This window comes from Polypterus senegalus, chromosome 4 (assembly GCF_016835505.1).
Source record: "Polypterus senegalus isolate Bchr_013 chromosome 4, ASM1683550v1, whole genome shotgun sequence".
Classification (NCBI taxonomy): domain Eukaryota; kingdom Metazoa; phylum Chordata; class Cladistia; order Polypteriformes; family Polypteridae; genus Polypterus; species Polypterus senegalus.
In genome coordinates, this window is record NC_053157.1 from 74,631,860 (window position 1) to 74,653,195 (window position 21,336).

Sequence of the window (21,336 nt, forward strand, 5' to 3'; positions counted from 1 at the left end):
TTTTAATACAACGCGATCTACCTGCACTCCCTTTCCAATCTACTGGTCGATCGCGATCGATGCATTGGGCACCCCGTTGTAGAGGATCCTGGCATCCCAGGGTTAATCTGCTCTCTAGTGGCCAGGAGATTTGACACCAATGGCATTGTCCTTCTCTGAGTTAAAAGGTGGTGCAGTCATGTTGATGGACCTGCCTGATGTTCTTTGGTGACGTGCAGTACACACATACTATGACTTTCCTAGCTGCCAGGCTCTCACTTCCTCTAAAATAGTGTCACTGAGACTCACTCCTATCCTCAGCCATAGTGGTGGTGCTCCATTCAAACATTCTCTTGGCAGTCATACTTCCTCTTAGCATAGAATGTTGTTACTTAATGGTAAAAATCTCATCCTAAAGGTCAAAATGAGAAGGTCAGAAAACCTGGTTGTCAAAACACAATATGATAGTCAAAACACAATATGATAGTCAAAACTCAAAATAAAAAATAACAAAACCAACATCCTATTTGCCTACATAGCTACTGAACGCTGCACATTTTATTTGTTTTAATCCAAATCTTGGATGCTAAATGTAGCATTTTAAATACCCTCTGGAAGATATTGTCACATGGTGCCACTTGTGGGATGTGGTCAAAAAAATATATCTCAGAATGATGTTTTATACAGGGTGAGAAAAACAATAGCTGAACTATAAAAGAATAAAAATATAATTCAATTTCACACATTCCAAAAGCTTAAAAAATCAAAAGGTATGAAAAATAAATGCAAAATTCAACATGACATAAAAACCATGGAATTCAAAAAATAGGAAATGCAAAAAAAATCAATTTGTGCCTACTTTCTCAAGTCATGAGGGAGCAAAGGTTGCAGATATTTTTTTGTTCCTTGCAGTTATGTGACTGACCTAAGATAGAATGTTAATGTTAAGTGTTATCAAAACCCTGAAACAGCACACTACCTCTACAACATCCAAAATTTAGTGATCCAGGCCCTTTAAATGTAATAACTAATTTTTGTTGTTGGCTAAGTCCTTGGAGTCAAGAAGGGAGTTAAGCAAATAGCAATAGGGAGGTTTCTATGTTATCAGTCAACTTAAAATGGATGTTGAGGCCCATTTTTGTAGATTAAAATCTAGTTTCTAGATTATTGACATTAGGTGTAAGTTTTGTATGAATTACAGTGTTAAACACACAGATATAGCTAATGAAATGTAATCTGAAACTGGTATTTTTAGCGTCTAAGTTAAACAGAGAATCTCAAAGTTATGGCATCCTCCATAGACCTGTCATTGTGATAAGCAAATGGAATGGGTGTAAACTGACAAGGATTCTGGAGTTCAGGTATGCTATCAGCAGCCTCTCAAAACACTTCATTATACTTTGTCTAAGTGTTACTTGATGATAGACACAGGTGACTCTGTTTGTGCTGTTATTTAGTATTATTGTTTAATTGACTGCTTACAGCTACTTCATTTCTCAAACAGCTTAAGTGAGCACTCAGTTGTCAATGATTGGACAACTGTGAATGACAATGGGACTACTGAGCCTAAGGGGCGTACACTGCTATTTACAACTGTGTCCTTTCACCAACATAATTTATTTTTAAAAAGATAAAAGTGACTTGTCTCAATATGCTTTAAACACTGCACGCTGATTGCTGATAGCTTCTCTTAATGCAGAGCCAGCTCCACAGGAAAATTAGACAAGGAGCTCATTTATAAACATAGATTAGCCACTGATTAAAAGGCACTGACTTACAATCAGTCTAGCAGTACACAATCAAAGCTGCTCATTCCTTGTCTTGTAGTTATACTCTTACCCAAATCTGTCCTTCAGTTTACTTTTCTGCTTAAATGAATATGCATCACCCATCTGCAAACCATGGACCAGTTATATTATATTTTCAAGTTAAACTTTAGGCACCCTGAATTGGATTAAGCAGACCATAGAAGGTGATGATCATGTAAATTTTCACTAGAAATGTGGAGCTGACAGTGTCGCATAATTTTCAAGTGCATTGAAAGTGCCATCTAAAGACAAAATGTTATCATTTGGTAGAGGATACGATGGAAAGCCAACAACAGGTCAGGTATTGGAGGTTTTTTTCAATATTTTATCATCAAACCTGGCATAGTTTTAGGTATGCATCTTCCACTACACTCATTATTGCATCTTTGGTAAAGAAGGAAATGTGTCACAATTAACATGATCCCGTAAATTACTACTGCCATGCAACACAAAGAAAGACTTGTACCCTAGACACTCACATAAACTGAAGACACCACACATCAGTTCTGTGTTCACAGGTGGCTGACTAGTACTAGAGGCAGAGACTTGCACTAATGGATACACACTAAAGTGACGAATGGTTTCAAACACCCTGTTAAAAACCTGAATCATAAAGAAATTGCCCAATTTCCATCATATATTTTAGATAGGGTATTCAGAACAAAAGGGTGATTACTGAATAGAATTAATAAAAAAAAGAAGAAAAAAACACAAAACAAAACTCTTCGACAGCCCCTACCACATTTGTGTTTGGAAATGCGCAAAGCGTCAGGAACGAGGAAGATGAACTCCAAGCATATTGTAACGATCTGGGAAAGAAATTGCCACTGGGCAGAGTGTTTAGTTATAAATAGTTAAAAGAAAAAAAAAGGGGTGGGCAGAGACACAACTGCCACTCTTAATAAAACAGCCTCTGGGGTGCTGGGAAGGTAGGGTGCTTGTATGTGGGGTTGGGTTTTAGTGGGGTGTGTTTTGCTGTTTTGTTTGTCCTGACTACGTTTTTGTTTTTGGCTTGTTGAAGTAAGAAGGAAAGTGAATAAAACCATTGATTAGTTCTTTTATTTGATAATTACCACCACTTGCCTGCGAGATTCATTTGTCCGTCTGGGAAGGGATATTACAATATACACAATATCATATAATATTTCAAAAGTATTTTTTCCTGTAACTTTGGAAAAAATGAATAACAGTACTAGCCCCCAATTGGACTATTAATTTATAGAGGTTTGTTTCTATTTAAATAGACCAGAACCAGAAGGTGGAGGAGCATGTGATTTTTTATAAATTACTTTAAACCAACTCATATTAAAACAAAGCATTAGACTGGTACACTGGGTGAAACTTAATTATAAACTATATTATTTTCAAGTACTACAATCCTACAGATTTTATTTTTTCTCCAGCCGTCTGGAGTTTTTTTGTTTTTTCTGTCCCCCCTGGCCATTGAACCTTACTCTTATTGATGTTAATTAATGTTGATTTATTTTGTTTTATAATTGTGTCTTTCATTTTTCTATTCTTTAATATGTAAAGCACTTTGAGCTACTGTTTGTATGAAAATGTGCTATATAAATAAATGTTGTTGTTGTTGAAGTGAGATGCCTCAAAGCAAACGTTTTGATGTTGGTTCTGTATACTAATACTCAAGCTGTAGATACTATTGTTCAACTAAATACATTACATTGTACGACTACACAAAATACAAAATGGCATTGTCAGAGTAACAATTAAAAAGATTATTATAATAATAAAAAAATAATGGATCAGTTGCATTGTACCTGAGATAGACTACACTAGCAGCGGATCAAGACCAGACTATGTAGTATAGTAATAACAAGAGATGATCCTGAGGTCTAAGTGCTATCTTAATGAACTGTGGAACAAGATCAGTTCAAGTTTAGCTAATCCACAGCTGGTCTTGTTTTGGCTTTGTGTTTTTCCTCGGTTTTCTTAATTTGGCCATCTGATTGCTTGTTAACAGTGACACGCTGGCAATTAACATCACCCGTACTAACAACATACTGCTACACATTCCTCTTGATTTACAGAGACATTCAGTAGCACAGGGAAAAAGTACATCTTCATTTTAACTTGATAAAAAGTAATTGGAATCATTAAACTGCAATACATTGAAATGAGTGTTATTATTGTAAACGTCAATCACTTTTAACATATAATGAGGCCCTGAAATCTCTATATGTTAAGTAATGAAGACGAGTAGTACACTTTAGTACAGTGGCGTAGCTTTGGCGGAGGGTGTAGTCCACCCTGGGCGGCACATTTTTGGGGGCGGCATTATTGGCCACAAGGCTTAGTACAATTTGTGTGTAAGCAGCAGGGTTCGGAAAAATATCACTCATGTATGAAAAAAGTCAAATTCTCTGATTTTTAAACCACAAATGCTTGAAAAATAATGTTCAGACTGTCCTTCTGCTTCAGACACAGCAGTTGAAATGTATGAGGCAATGACAAAAATAAACATAATCATTACACCGATAATAATTTCTTGGAAGATAAACAACTAATTTACAATTTATAATTTCGTTAAACACATCCCCACCTATCACTTGTACCCTACTTTGGTTGTGGTTTTCGTAGCTTAATTATATTAAACTAATAATTAGAACACGACTTATCAGTGCATCTATACTATATTCTTCAACAACAACAACAACATTTATTTATATAGCACATTTTCATACAAACAGTAGCTCAAAGCGCTTTACATATTAAAGAATAGGAAAATGAAAGACACAATTATAAAACAAAATAAATCAACATTAATTAACATCGAATAAGAGTAAGGTTCAATGGCCAGGGGGGACAGAAAAAACAAAAAAACTGTAGGGATTCCAGACCATGAGACCGCCCAGTCCCCTCTGGGCATTCTACCTAACATAAATGAAACAGTCCTCATTGGATTTAGGATTCTCACGGAAGGGCTTGATGATGATGATGATGGTCACGTAGACTTCTGCCTTTTAATCCGTCCATCATTGTTTGAGCATCATGAAGCTTTGAGTAGGTGGAGGTGGCCTATGCCACCACCACAAAGAAACCGGAAAAAGAAACAGAAAAGAGAGTAGGGGTCAGTACCGATTTTAGAGCCACCATGAATAGTTATTTTGAGGAAATTGAACATATAGAGTATCAGGATTAAGTTAAATTAAGATTAAAATTAAGTTATAAAAAGTCCATGTTAAAGTAATGTGTTTTCAGCAGTGTTTTAAACTGCTCTACTGTATCAGCCTGGTGAATTCCTATTGGCAGGCTATTCCAGATTTTAGGTGCATAGCAGCAGAAGGCCGCCTCACCACTTCTTTTAAGTTTTGTTCTTGGAATTCTAAGGAGACACTCATTTGAGGATCTGAGGTTACGATTTGGAATATAAGGTGTCAGACATTCTGATATATAAGATGGGGCGAGATTATTTAAGGCTTTATAAACCATAAGCAGAATTTTAAAGTCAATTCTGAATGACACAGGTAACCAGTGTAGTGACATTCTTGTCTAGTTGATGCTTATAAATGTATATAAAAAAATATTGATGTTTCTTTTTATATGGACAAATCTATGCAAAACGTATCTTAATTTTTCTCTATACATAATTTTAATTTTCTATTTAAATAGTTTAACATATTCAGATATGTTGGAGGGCAGCAAATTGAAGCACCGCCCCGCCCCGAGCGGCACGAACTCGAGCTACGGCACTGCTTTAGTAGAATTGTATTTGAAGCATAATTGTCTCATTGTTTGTAAGCCACTTCCTAATTAAGTAGATACTACTGAAGAGCTAATAGTTGCTATTCATTATGTGGGCAGCTTTTCCTAATAACTGAATTCATCCATCAATAACCAAAGCATGTAAAATACCTAGTCAGAGGCTGGACAGTATTCATAAATAAAGTCTCATTGCCGCACTAACTTCACAGTAGAGCAAATGCTCTATATAATACATATTGTGAGAAATATCCTATTAAACCTGGAATACACCCGCAAATGTATCTCCATGACACTTCAAAAGAAACCAGCAAGGTGGCTGCATCTTAAAACTTCTGAATTGGAGGCTGAGCAGGATTATGTGCCTAACAGATTTATGGAAGTGGATAAAAGTAGGATTCAGTACGACAATTACTGGGCATTCGACAAATGTATGCAAGAATAGTTGGTGCAGATTCTCATAAATTTATCAGTGTCTATAGACTATGCCATTGATAGTGAGTGGTTGCAGAACCAACCAGTGACTTGGTGTAGATATTAAGGCATTTTCTTAATTAGAGATAAAGCCACTGCATCTTTTTACTGAAAATTAAGGGTAAATGTATGTTGATCCCATAATTTTCTATTTCTGTTATTACACAATATAAATATTTCCATGTATTGCTTGATTTTTTCCATGGCATTGTCGTGATAATATTTGCTTCAGTACCATGCTATAGTTCAGTCCAAATGTAAATATAAAATATGCTTTTTTAATTGCATTCAATTGCTTTTTAATGTCCATAACAGTGTTTGATGTTTGAGGAATTAATTATGTAACATTATCCACTGTACTGGGTTTGTTGAACCTGCTCACAAGGTGGTCTAAGTTAGTATGCAACTTTGTTCCCCTTCTCTGATTCCAATGAACCACCGTGCAACTGCACTTAGTCTTAGTCTTGGTCCACTGATAGTCCACAGCTCTGGGGTACACTGTAACAGCATTAAACCCAAAAGTTAATATTGTTACCATAAATATGTACTAAGAACACATCAGCACAGTATCATCCTGAACTGATAGCATACTGCAACTAAACCAAAATGACTAAGGAAGGACAAAAAATTTACATTAACTTAAATTAAGGCAAGCAAAGCACAAGTTCGAAGTTGTGACTATGCCTGCCCTTGATGGATTGAATGCAAGAAAAAGTTGGCCAGACTTACTGCACGAAACAGCTGCATTAATTAAAAAAGCCCTGAAGTCATCGTCCTCTTTGGAGTCTGCATCTGAAGCGTCTGCCTGTAAATGTAGTACTTGATTGCCAAAGGTTTTATGTGTGTTCTACCGGTGACACACCAATCAAATGCAGTACTTGCTACAGCCAGCCATCTCAACCTTGATTGGTGAAAATGACTTTTCATTTCAAGTTGTATTTCATGTGTGTGTAGTCTCTAAAATAAATAAATTAAGAAATGATAAAATGCTTTTCTTCTTCTTCATCTTTTCCCACTTCTATGCGAGTTCAATGTGCTTGATCAACCTTCTCCAAACAGCTCGGTCCTGCACCTCCTTGCCAGTCAAGTCCTTTTCCATCACATCTTCTTTTACTTACATCCATCCACCTCTGCTTTGGTCTCCCTAAATTTTTCTCCCCTTGTACTTCCATTCCCATCACTCTTTTGCCCACATATTCATTTTCTTTCCTCATCACATGTTCACACCACTTCAACCTCCTTTCCTGTACTTTCTTAGATATCTCTCCCACTTTTGTTGTACCTCTGATTGTCTCATTTCTTATTAAAAACAAAGAAATAAGCAGCAAGAATACTTCATAGCATATTATGTACACATATGATTGCTTTTATTTGATGTATTTATTGTCAGATGTTACAATACATGCTTCTATTTGTGCATTTATTTCATTTTGTTCAAAAAATTCCTTAATAATTATACCAGAAATGTATAGTCTGCTTCCATGCGGTCAATCAATCGCGTGTGAGTGCCATTAACAGTAACCACTATCATGAGATTACAACATCATATGAATCAAATAACTGAGCAGTACAGTAATTAAAGCAGCGTAAATGCAAAAGACAGCACAGGCATGTAAAAGGAGGATGAAATTATCCACAAAACATTTTAAGCAGTAAATACGCTGAGAGGTCACGCTGAGAGTCACGTGTGCTTTGTGCTGACGTGTGCTTTGCAAACGCTAGAGTCTGTTGAGAGTGTTAGTTTGTTCTGTGGTGTGAGATTTACATTAAAAAAATACATTTTGCTCTTAAAACTTGGGTTTTGGTTGCCTCTAAGGAACCGTGTGGGAATTTTAAAGCTTTTTTCCCTTTAGAAGGGTTTTTTGCTTTTTTCGCCCGCACAAGAGCAAAAGTAGCTGGGTGTTTGGAAGTGCGCTTGGAAAAGTTATTTGTACTTGTTCTTTTCTTGTTATCTGTATTTGAATTAGCATCGAGGCGGCAGGGTAGAAAGCAGCAGTAACTGATATCGGCATTTGTAAATAAATAACCGCGTCGTCGTAACAGCGATTCCTTAGTTTAAAGGAAAAGAAAAAAAGGCCGCGGCTGACTTCAAACCAGTAAAAGGTGGAAACTCAGTAGTGCGCAGGTAAGCGGCCTGCGTTAAGATCAGGCACTAGGAGCAAATAAGGTAGTAAAGTTTTATTTATTTGTTTATTTTAGATTAAACAGTCCTTAGCGTCCAGAGGCAGAACAGTTAAGTGGGCGACAGCGTATTGGTTCATTAATACGGGGGAATACAAACAGTGCGAGTGAAGAGCTTATAAGTAAGAAGAGCGCAAAGCTAGAAGAGACAGAGAAAAGTAAAGTTAACCTCATAGAAAGGCAAACAGCAGGCAGCTGAGAGGGAGAACAGTACAGGAGCTTAAGGGGAAAAGGTGTAAAATATCTGTAGCAGATCTTAGTGTTACCATTTAAGTGAAAGAAGAAGAAATTAAATTTTAAGAAAAAAAAAAATATATAGTTAAGGCAGCTTAGTAATCCCAAATCAAATTTTAATAATGAGGCCAGTGCAATGCAAGTCCTGTTGGATGTTGGACTTTTAGATGATGGTTTGGAAGAGCCAGTTGTCTATGAGGGCCACATCTGCAAGAGATGCCAGCTGATCCAGCCACTCGAGCTCAGGGTCGCTGAACTGGAGGAGGAGTTGGCTGACCTGCGTTGCAATAGAGAATTGGCGGACTTGGCCCAGGTGTCCTTTAGAGATAGTGTGCACCCCTAAGGTGGCGGGAGGAGATTCCAGACCAGACAGGTAGGAATAGGTGGGTCACGGTCGCAAGGCGTAAGGTAAAGGGTGCACACTGTCCGGGGCATCAACCCCAGAATTAGAAGTGTCTAACCGTTATCATGTCCTGGCGGAGCTGGACGGTGACTCTGATAATTCTGAGGTGGTAGGCAGGGTTGAGGAGCCCCAACGGGCCACCTCAAAACCAGTTCCCAAAAGAGAGAGGTAGTGATAGTTGGGGACTCAATCATTAGGGGATTGAAGCGCAGGTGTGCTCCAGAGAGAGAGAGTCTCACGGTGTGTTGCCTTCCGGGAGCACAGGTGGGAGACCTCCTGGAAGGGTGGATAGGCTCTTGGCCAGAGCGGGGTGGATCCAGTTGTCATTGTCCACGTTGGAACAAATGACATACATAAGGGTAGTCTGTCAGTTCTGCGATCCAAATTCAAAGAGTTAGGTACCAAGCTGAGGAGCAGAACTGACAAGGTAGTCTTCTCCGAAGTTCTGCCTGTGCCACGCGCCAGTCCAGGTAAGATTGAGGAGATTAGAAGGCTTAACGCGTGGCTCAAATCTTGGTGCAGGGTAGAAGGGTATAGGTTTATGGGGCATTGGGACTCCTTTTGGAACAGATGGGACCTGTTCGCCGTGACGGGTTACATCTGAACCGGAGGGGCACCAATGTATTGGGGAGGCGTATGTGTAGGCTAGTCGAGGATTGTTTAAAATAGGGAATGGGGGCAGGGAGTTTAGGACAGGCCAGATTTAGATCTATACATGGAAGAACAAACAATGGTGTAGAAATAAAAATGCATAGTAATGTAAATTTTAAGCAAACACGTAAAGATAGAAGGATTAACACATTAAAAATAGCTTGCCTTAATGCTAGAAGTATCAAAAATAAGGTAAGTGAGTTGGAGTTGTATGTAGCAGAGCACAATTATGATATTATAGCAATAACGGAAACCTGGCTAAATAACAAAGATGGGGATGAGTGTAACATAGAGGGATACACATTTTTAGGAAGGATAGACAGAACAGAAAAGGAGGTGGGGTTGCTGTTTATGCCAAACAGGAATTAAATGTAAGTCATCTTCAGTTGGATGATGAGCCCCATCTTAGTGAGGACATGTGGCTTCGCCTGGAAAATATTAGGGAAAAGGTCTCATTTTAGGAGTGTGTTATAGACCACCCAATTCAGACAGTAATTTCAACACACATCTTTTAGTAATATCAAAAGGCAAGTTTACAGGGGATATTATAGTCATGGGGACTTTAATTATCCAAATATTAACTGGGATAACCTTACAGATGGAGGAGCACAAGAGCAGGAGTTTTAGAAGTAATCGCGACTGTTTTTAACACAGCATGTTAAAGCACCAACAAGGGGTGAAGCCTATCTGGATTTAGTATTCTGTAATAATCAGGATAGAATTGAGGGTGTAGAGGTGATTGAACCACTAGGGTCAAGTGACCATAATGTAATACAATTCTCAGTATTTTGTAAGAGTACAGATGCAAAGACTAAAATTGTTAAGTTGAACTTTAGTAGGGCTAATTTTGAGCAGATGCGACAAAGTCTAAGTAGGATAGACTGGGATAAGCTTTTAAATGTGGAGACAGTCGAGGAGCAGTGGAACAGGTTTAAAATGTTTTACATGTAATGCAGGACAGATACATACCTAAATTTGGAAGTAATAGGAAACTAAAAAATCTCCACGATGGATTAATAAAGATTTAAAAAGAAGTTGCAAAGGAAAAACTGCTGTATAAGGCATATAAGACTAATGACTGCAAAGAGAACCGTAGCGTATGAGAAAATGAGGGCAACCATTAAGAAGGATATCAGAGAGGCTAAAAGACAGTTGGAGAGGAATATAGCAGATAAGGCGAAAGAAGACCCCAAGAGATTCTTTCAGTATTTTAGTAGTAAAAGAACAGTTAAGGAGGAGGTCAAGTTCATCAGGAATAGTAAAGGGAATTAAAAGATACAGACAATGAAATAGCAGATGCCCTAAACTTACATTTTTCTGAGGTGTTTACAAGTGAGCAAGTGGATAACCTGCCAGAGGTAAACACAACTACTAAGGAGGTACTGAGGGATTTGGAAATTGTAGAGGGAGAAGTGCTGCTCAGATTAAATAAGATGAAATCAAACAAATCACCAGGCCCAGATAATATTTATCCTCGTGTTCTTAAGGAGGCTAGTGAGTACATATATAAACCCTTGACACATATTTTTAGGAAGTCACTGTGCACTGGAGAGATTCCAAAGGACTGGAAAATGGCAAATATCATCCCATTATATAAAAAGGGTGACAGGGCAGATCCAAGCAACTATAGGCCAGTAAGCTTAACAAGCATCACAGGAAAATTAATGGAAGGAATTATTAAGGATAAGATTGAGCAACACATGACAAGGACAGGAGTTATTCTGAACAGTCAGCATGGGTTCAGAAGGGGAGGTCGTGTTTTACTAACATGTTGGAATTCTATGAGGAGGCAACAAAAGGATACGATCAAAGTGGAGCTTATGATATTATTTATCTGGACTTTCAGAAAGCATTTGATAAGGTGCCACATGAGAGGTTGGGCATCAAGTTAAAAGAAGTGGGAATTCAGGGTGATGTTTTTAGATGGGTGCAGAATTGGCTCAGACACAGGAAGCAGAGGGTGATGGTGCGAGGAACCTCATCAGAACTGGCGATGTTAAGAGTGGTGTTCCACAGGGGTCAGTGCTAGGGCCGCTGCTATTTTTAATATATATAAATGATTTAGATAGGAATATAAGTAACAAGCTGGTTAAGTTTGCAGATGATACCAAGATAGGTGGATTAGCAGATAATTTGGAATCCGTTATATCATTACAGAAGGACTTGGATAGCATACAGGCTTGGGCAGATTTGTGGCAGATGAAATTTAATGTCAGTAAATGTAAAGTATTACACATAGGAAGTAAAAATATTAGGTTTGAATACACAATGGGCGGTCGAAAAATCGAGAGTACACCTTATGAGAAGGATTTAGGAGTCATAGTGGACTCCAAGCTATCAACTTCCAAACAGTGTTCAGAAGCCATTAAGAAGGCTAACAGAATGTTAGGTTATATAGCACGATCTGTGGAGTACAAGTCCAAGGAGGTTATGCTCAACCTTTATAATGCACTGGTGAGGCCTCATCTTGAGTACTGTGTGCAGTTTTGGTCTCCAGGCTACAAAAGGACATAGCAGCACTAGAAAAGGTCCAGAGAAGAGCGACTAGGCTGATTCCAGGTCTACAGGGGTTGAATTATGAGGAAAGATTAAAAGAGCTGGGCCTTTACAGTTTAAGCAAAAGAAGATTAAGAGGTGACATGATTGAAGTGTTTAAAATTATGAAGGGAATTAGTACAGTGGATCGAGACTTGTATTTTAAAATGAGCTCATCAAGAACACGGGACACAGTTGGAAACTTGTTAAGGGTAAATTTCGCACAAACATTAGGAAGTTTTTCTTTACACAAAGAACGATAGACACTTGGAATAAGTTACCAAGTAGTGTGGTAGACAGTAAGACGTTAGGGACTTTCAAAACTCGACTTGATGTTTTCTTGGAGGAAGCAAGTGGATAGGACTGGCGAGCTTTGTTGGGCTGAATGGCCTGTTCTCGTCTAGATTGTTCTAATTCTAATTCTAATTCTAGTGATTACCAAGATTGCGTTGCATACATTTAGCTTGTGAATTTGTTGCGCTAAAAGCTTATTAGCTTTCTCTCCATGTTCATAATAATGATGTCTGGATTTATCTCTGCTACCAATAAGAGATTTACAAAATATGCTCAACTACACTGTAAAACTATATTACAAACCTGAGAGGCAACAAAACGGTGCAGGATAAACAAGTAAACTGTGTACTACTTTCAAAGCTTGTAGACCAATACACTGCTGAGCAGATAAAATGAATCATTCGTACTCTAGAATGTCTAAGAGATGACAAGGTCTAGAGCTATTTTTAGCTCATATGCGTGTCTCCGTGTTCCTCTCCAAATGCTGGAAGTGTACCAGAGAAAAAAAGTTTATGCTTTCAGTTTCATTACCCGCAGGGTGCTTTCTCAGCATCACCATAGAAACTGAGAGATTTAAAACGTTGATTTAAATAAAAGTGTAAATCACTCCTTGTATTCTGAGTGAAGACTCTTGTTTGTTACTGTATTCATGCAAGCTAATGTGCAAATTTTCACTTCTAACATTTGAATGTTTTAAGTACTTATTGAATGAAATTTATGTTTTGTGCTTATTTGCAGGTTGTGGAACTGGAAAATATCTCGATGTGAATGGTCAGATTTACAATCTGGGATGTGATTACTGTAGCCCCTTGGCAGAAGTGGCAAGAAAGAATGGACATGAAGTCCTTGTTTGTGATAATCTCTGTCTTCCCTTCAGGGACCAGATCTTCAATGCTGTTATTTCTATTGGAGGTATATGGAATAAGTTATGTCTGTTTCATTTCTTTTCAATGATAAATAAAAATAAATCACATGGGATACCCAGACAAAGACCTGTGTAGATAATTGAGCAAACTACATGCAGACCATGTCTAGGCCGGTATTTGAATCCAATTTTTGGAGTCTAAAAAACTGTTTGCAAAATGCATAAATTATCTATACTATTAAAAGGAAAAGCCCTCACTGACTCACTCACTCACTCACTGACTCATCACTAATTCTCCAACTTCCCGTGTAGGTGGAAGGCTGAAATTTGGCAGGCTCATTCCTTACAGCTTACTTACGAAAGTTGGGCAGGTTTCATTTCGAAATTCTATGCATAATGGTCATAACTGGAACCTATTTTTCTCCATATACTGTAATAATACTAATACATATATATAATTTGTGTGTGTGTATGTATGTATGTGTGTGTATATATAATGTAGATAGGTATGTATATATATATATATATATATGTGTATATGTAGATATGTATATAAATATGTATATATATATGAAGATATGTATGTGTATATATATATGTATATATGTATGTATGTGTATGTATATATATATATATATATATATATATATATATATATATACTGTACATATATATATGTAGACTCAAACCTATTATAACAGCAGCACTCCAAGCTGTGAGAAAACACTAAAAAGGAAGCATGTCAGACGTCGTGGTACATTTTCTGATGCAAAGTCTGTACAGGAAAGGCTTTGAAATGTTTTGCCGTGGCTGAGGCAGCATGTGCTTGATGCTGTATACCAATAATTCTCTATCCGATCAGCTGTTCAAACAGAACAATGTACAGTAATCAATAGGAATTACTCCTTACTGTGGGAGTATGCAATGAAAATACTTGACTTTTGTTCAGTTGATGTTCATGTTTTGTATGAAGGGAATTAGTCCAGTGGGTCAAGACTGTTATTTTAAAATGAGTTAATCAAGAACATGTGGACACAGTTGGAAGCTTGTTAGGATTCAATTTTACACAAATATTAGGAAGTTTTTCTTTACACAGAGAACCATAGACACATAGAATAAGCTACCAAGTAGTGTGAAGGACAGTAAGGGTGGATTTTGTTGAGCTGAATGGTCTGTTCTCATTGAAACATTTCTAATGTTCAAATGTGTTTATGCTGTTTGGTACACTAGGTTTCAATTTATTTGACAGCATCTCTTTCACAACGATGTTCTTATCTAGACTGTTCTAATTAATTTGGTTCAACAAAACTGTTTTACTAATAGTGGCTAACAGTTACAGTATGTTAACCTAATATATTACACAGTTGTTAGAGCAACTAATTTTGCCAGCATTACATTGACCACAGTGAACTAAGTTTGAATTACTTGATTCATTCACATGGAATTCCAGCAAATTACTTTTTTGAAATTTATATTGTGACATGATCTACAGGATTTCTTTTAATAGCTCTAACTGATATCTCATCCCCAGCTCCATCTTGATCACCACAAAGAAGCACACATACTTAACAAAGATGTGATACTTGATAAATCAGCATTTAGTCTTGTGTTTCACTTATAATGAAGGAATTAAATAAAAAAGCAGTTAGAGATTGCAGCTGAACCTGTAAACCTCTCCACATGGGCTTCAGCCCTGTCAAGCAGCATGTTATTAAATGTCAGAAAAAGGGATGAGCTTGCGTTACCTTGGAAATTTGAAACTGTGCTGGAAAGTCATTACACACTTGTGTAACTTGACATCCCCAGTAACGTCTAATCATGTAAATTGACTTACTTGGGTGATGAGATCAGCAACCACAGTTGTCAAGTTTGCCATCCCCTCTGACTAGAAGCCATATAATGTGACATTGGTTCAACACATAATTGAAAACTTAGTGCCATTCTGTCGTATTAGTTAAGTTGTGTACCGCATGACTCTACCTGGATACCATCTTCACCGCTAGTGATCTGCTGCATACTTGTGCTAAAGCACAAGGAACTGGTCATCTTTAAACATCTTAGCTGAAAAGTGTTTTCAAAAATCTGATGCTTGATCATTTTCAATTCAGCAAACTTTTAATGGCATTTATTAATTTTTTTGAATTCTTTTTGTGGTGATGTAACAAAGGCACAGTGAGCTAGAATTTTTACACTTGAAGGGATTGGGTGTTACTGAAACTCCAATTCTTTGCTAAACTTTTATTTTGAAAAGACTACCAGAGGTTTATGTTGATACAAAGTGTAACAGGAAGCTTCCAGTAAGAATAATCCGTTAAATTAATTATCTGGAAGCTTCTCCATTCCACCTAGAACTCCACAACCACTTTGTAAACCTTTGTTATCATTAAGACCAGTCCCAGCAGCCTACTTTCCAGTTCTGTCTTCCCCAAGATGGCGGATCTCATTATTTTTTTTCTCTTTTCCAGTTTTTCTTTTTTTTTCTACCTTCCTCAGGATGATGAGCTTCCGGTTACATTTTGCATCAACATAAATTCCTTCCTGTGTTCACATTACCTCTCGCAGTCTTTTCAAAATAAAAGCTTAGCAAGGAATTAGAGTTTCAGTAACACCCAATCTCTTCCAAATGTAAAAATTCTAACTCACTGTACCTTTGTCACAGTGCTGCATATGATAAAAATAGATTTGCTCAGCTGCTGTTGGATAGTATAAAAAAAATTATACTGTCCATTACAACATGCTAGGTTCTACCAGCATATTGACTCCTTTATCAAAAATGGCAAAATTATTTGGATTTACACTGAACCAAATTGTGAAACTAGTACAGTAAATTAAGTTTCATCTGTTTTTAGTAAGGATTTTTGTAATTTAAACACAAACCTTAATTTAAAACTGGCTTAAACATACTTTCTTGAACATCATTTTTTTATTTTTGGCTTGTACAGTATTCTGTTTCCATGTGATGAAAGTTATGAAGTGGAACAGTGTTATATCTCCTTTTAACATGTGTAACAAATCAAATGAGCTAACTGTAAATTATGTACACATGGAAATACTTATTTAAACCAATCAATCTTCAACATCCATTTGTCAAAGGCACAGATGTGTACTGAAAATGGCATATGGTCTTCATAAATGATAAGAGAATAAAATTTTATAAGACTAGAAACAATAATATCAATTCCACTTCTTTGTCTTAATTTCTGTTATTACTGTTTTTTTTTAGTTTTCAAGTATAGCCAGATCTGGTTAGATGTTAATATATTTAATATACTTGCTGCTTTCTTAAAATGTTTTATAAATACATTACAACCTTTGAACATTTCTTTTTTTTTATGTGTTTTACAGTGATCCATCATTTTTCAATGAAGGAAAGAAGAATTCGTGCCATAAGAGAAATGGCGAGAACAATGGTCCCCGGAGGCTTGATTATGATTTATGTTTGGGCACTGGAGCAAAAACACAGGAGGTTTGAAAAGCAAGATGTATTTGTTCCATGGAACAAGGCTTTATGTTCAAGAAACAATTCAACATCAAGTGAGAATTCAAACAAACACAGTCCGGGTTACATAGACCTCAATCCAATGCTGTACTCCAAAGACTATAGAATGGATGACAATTTGAGACAAGAGAACACAGCCAAGCGTTCCTACAGTGCAGGGAACTATGTGTCAGTTGGAAGATGCTGCCTCAAAATTCCAGAAGAACATGAAAATAAATTTTATAGCAGTTTTGGGAAATCCTTAAGATCATGGTTTTTCTCAAAATCATTTGATGAATCAAGCCTGAAAAAACATATGGAAAGGGTCAGGCCCTTAAAAAATTCAGATGGCTGGGTAGAGAATACTGTTCTAGTTCAGCCATCAAGACATTGCAGTATAGATTTAGGTCATACTGGGTCTTTACTTAATGGGCAGGTTTATGAAGATGATGATGTTTTTGTAGAGACAACAAATAAGGAGGAATCCCTCTCAATTAAAAATGAGCAATACATGCCCACCATTTTGGGTGCAAACAATTTAAATTCTGTTAGCAATCGAATATTCTTGAGAACCTCAACATTAGATTCCACTGATTCTTTTCTTGATGCAATAAATGCTGATGCTGAACCTTTGGTAAACACCAAAGACTTTATGCGCTATTACCATGTTTTCAGGGATGGGGAACTATCACAGTTAATAGAGGAGAATGTGGCGGAACTAAGCATTGTCTCCTCATGTTTTGACCATGGTAACTGGTGTGTAATTGCAAGAAAGATAACATAGCATTGGTGTGTCATGCATTATAATGCAGGGCTATTCAACTAGTGGGTCATGAATCCACCAAATGATACACTGCCAGGTAAGAAATATTCACCCTTTAAGTAAAATGCAATAATTTTTTTTAAAACAGAAGATTCCAGCTACAAAGCATGGCCATTTTGTGTTAAATCCTTTCTTTAATTTCTTCTCAATGTCAGTGTGTAAGTTTAGAAAGTGATATCCTCTTACCATAAAAGTTCATTTTCAAAATAATAACAAGCCTTGGCCCATTGGCTTACTTCATGGGTCAGTTATAGTGTACTTGAGATAGTACCGTCCTAGCATTTATATTTTTGCCATAAATATTCTGGCGAGGCCATGCTGACCTAGAACTGAACGACACTATCAGAAGGGGCGGAGCCATCCTGAAAAGCCATGCAGAGTGGGTGTGGTTTGTGAATGAGAGAGAGAGAAATGATCAAGAATTTAAAGAGCATAACCTACAACACACACTCTTCTGCTTAAATCCATTGGCCAGGCAAGGAATGGCAAGGATACTGCCATGTATCGGCTCATTTGGAAAAAGGCAGTACAGATGGTGTTGCTTCTGATCCCAAGTGATTTGTGTGGGGCATAGCCAGTGGCATAAATATGCGGTAAGGAAACATGGCAGAAAACAGATCATGGGAGCCACATGGAAGGAGCTGTGGGAGAGCGGAGTGGTGGCTGAGCTGAGTTAGGAGATCTTCTCCAATAAGTCTCATGTGAGGGATCAGGGAAGAAACACTGCATTTCACAATGTATTAGGCTACCAGCATCACTGAAAATAAAGTTTCAGCCAAAAAAGGCCATTAAACAATCACACCAAAGGAAGATCGATATTTTATCATACAGTTAAACCGACAAAGGACAGTATTAAAAGAAATTTCAGCAACAGTATCAAATACTTAATGCTGAAATCAGAAACTCAAATGAATATTTATTAATTTCCAATAGGGAAAGTGCTGAATTGTATTGTACATCGGTAATCAACTTGATTCTCAATAATGATTACGACTTCTGTAAAATAGTGAGATGTACAATTGTGTCAAAAAAAAATCAGCCAATCAGTTGCTTAAAAAGGGTAATAGCTTTCAAGCTGCATGGCAGAGCCGACAAGTTGATGCTGCACCTGCACACGCATGAGTAAAGGCATGCATCGAACACAGCAGGTTTGAACAGCCTGCTCCAACAACCTGGAACACAAAAACAACTTCACATACTTCAAAAGGAAATATTTTTCTAGATAAGAAGTTGTCTGTTGTCAAATTAGAAAAATTTGATTATACTGACTACGAGCAGTTTGCTGTAAGCATTTTAACAAAACCGTTAAATTATGAGGCAAGTTTTCAACTATTTAGGTTTTACATAACAGCACCATTTTCCTGTAGTTGGGGGGAAGTGCCCCACTTACCCTTAAACCAGAAATCCCACTGCATCCTATTACTGTATCAGGATTGCACTATGTAGAACACTGCTAGGAAAGGATGGTCCTCAGGACTAAGTATTATTGCAATTAATGACAGAAGGAGATCAAGTTTAAATAATCCACAGATAGTCCTGCTGTGGTCTGATGTTTATTGTTTGCTGAGCATCTGGTATCTTGTTAGCAATGGTGCATTGGTAATTCATGACATGCTGCTATGCATTCCCCAAAATTGAAACTGTCAGTGCACAGAAAAAAAGGTGTGGAACTATTTGTTAAACTCATGAGAAATTATTAGAAACACCACATGAACTTACAATATCAAGTTTACTATATCAAGCTATATTTCACACTGAGTGTTGCCACATGGACTGCATGATTGTTAGCTGAAAATATTCATTTCGGGGCTTATGAAAAGGCCTTGAAATCCTGATATCAGTATCACACACTGTAAAACATCACCAGAAAATGATTAAATCAGGAACTTAATACACAATCAATAATAGTAATAATAATTCTTAACATTTATATAGTGCTTATCTCACTACTCATAGTAACTGGGGAGCCACTTCCATCACCAATGTGTAGAATCCACCTGGATGATGTGATGGCAGACATTTTTGCACCAGTCCGCTCACCACACATGAGCTATCAGAGGATGATGGAGTGAAAGAGATAGACAATTAGAGATAGGGGATGATTATCGGGTCAGATTGATTAGGCCATAGAGTGCAGTTTAGCCTGGACAGCGGGATGCACCCTGCTCTTTAAGAAGGATGTCCAGGGATCAAATAGATAGATAGATAGATAGATACTTTATTAATCCCAAGGGCAAATTTACATACTCCAGCAGCAGCATACTGATAAAAAAACAATTTTAAATTAAGAGTGATAAAAATGCAGGTAAATCATTTATGACCACAGAGAGTCAAGACCTCGGTTTTACGTCTCTTCTGAAGGACAGCACCATTTTTACAGCGCAGTCTCCCCATCACTGCACTGGAGCATTGGGATCCACATCTAGACCTTAGGATAAGGTCCCCCTGCTGGCCTCACCAACACCTCTTTAAGCAGCAACCCAAGCATTTCCTAGATGATCACCCATTCAAATACAGGCTTTGCCTAAACATGCTCAGCTTCAGGTGGATTACACCTGACCACACAGGTCACTGTAAGCAGTTCTCAGAGTCAAGATAGAAGTAAAAAATTAATAGCTGATACACATATAAATACAGATTTGTTAAAACACATGGAGAACAAACGTAGAAACTGATGAAACATAAATTGAAACCAACAATATCTGTCAATTAATTAATTGATGTGCTATGGCCAGTTGACAATAGAGGAGATTTAAATTATAAAAGAGAAAGTGAAAAATAAAGTCACAGTTCTGGAGACCTCGGCCAACTGGCCGCCCACCCCTTCCTGTGCTTTCTATAGTGGAATCTGTGCTGGTCGTCCAATCTGATGAGAACATCTTTCCATCTGATGATTCCAATGCTCGGTTAATTGAAATGAATTTTCCATGTGTAGAAGAGCAGCCTGGCAGTAGAGAAGTGGCACCAAGTGCCACCTCCAGATTCCATGAAGATAAACAGAATGGAAAAGAGTTAGTAATGGTTTAAAAATATTGTGGTACTTAAACTTCTGTACAAATGTCTAAGAAACAAAAATGCAGTATGCACAGCTAATGAGCAGCTCTAGTCAGGGTATATTAGATACTATACTTTCTGAGAAGGTTGGCATCCTTCAACATCTGCAGTAAGATGCTGCAGATGTTCTACCAGACGGTTGTGGCGAGTGCCCTCTTCTACGCGGTGGTGTGCTGGGGTGGCAGCATAAAGATGAAAAACGCCTCACGCCTGGACAAACTTGTTAAGAAGGCAGGCTCTATTGTAGGATTAAAGTTGGACAGTTTAACATCTGTGGCAGAGCGGCGGGCACTAAGCAAACTCCTGTCAATCATGAATAATCCACTGCATCCACTTAACAGTGTCATCTCCAGGCAGAGGAGTAGCTTCAGTGACAGACTTTTGTCACTGTCCTGTTCCACTGACAGACTGAGGAGATCGTTCCTCCCCCACACTATGCGACTCTTCAATTCCACCCGGGGGAGTAAATGCTAACATTAATTTTATTTTAATTTTTTCATTTTTATTACTATTTAATTTAATATTGTTTCTTTGTATCAGTATACTGCTGCTGGATTATGTGAATTTCCCCTTGGGATTAATAAAGTATCTATCTATCTATCTATCTATCTATCTATCTATCTATCTATCTATCTATCTATCTATCTATCTATCTATCTATCTATCTATCTATCTAGATTAAGTTATTGAGTCTTCAGCCAGGATTTAAAAACTGAGACAGAAGGGGCACCTGTTATATATGAGTCAGACTGTTCTACAACTTTGAGGCTGTGTAACCAATAGCTTGATCTCCCATTGTTATTTTACTAATCCTTGGAATTTTAAGTAGGCCAACAT

At 37.4% G+C, this 21,336-nt stretch overlaps 1 protein-coding gene across 2 annotated transcripts in view; it reads left to right on the forward strand.

Annotated features, from left to right (window-relative positions):
• Positions 1–19,704, forward strand: part of LOC120527464 (probable tRNA methyltransferase 9B) — a 107,067-nt gene extending 87,363 nt beyond the window's left edge. For both annotated transcript variants that reach the window (XM_039750903.1, XM_039750904.1), the window contains exons 3-4: positions 13,018–13,191; positions 16,490–19,704. In XM_039750903.1, coding sequence (XP_039606837.1) covers positions 13,018–13,191; positions 16,490–17,406 — 1,091 coding nt within the window. In that variant the 3' untranslated portion in view covers positions 17,407–19,704. The remainder of the gene's footprint in view (positions 1–13,017; positions 13,192–16,489) is intronic.
• The last annotated feature ends 1,632 nt before the right edge of the window (positions 19,705–21,336 follow it).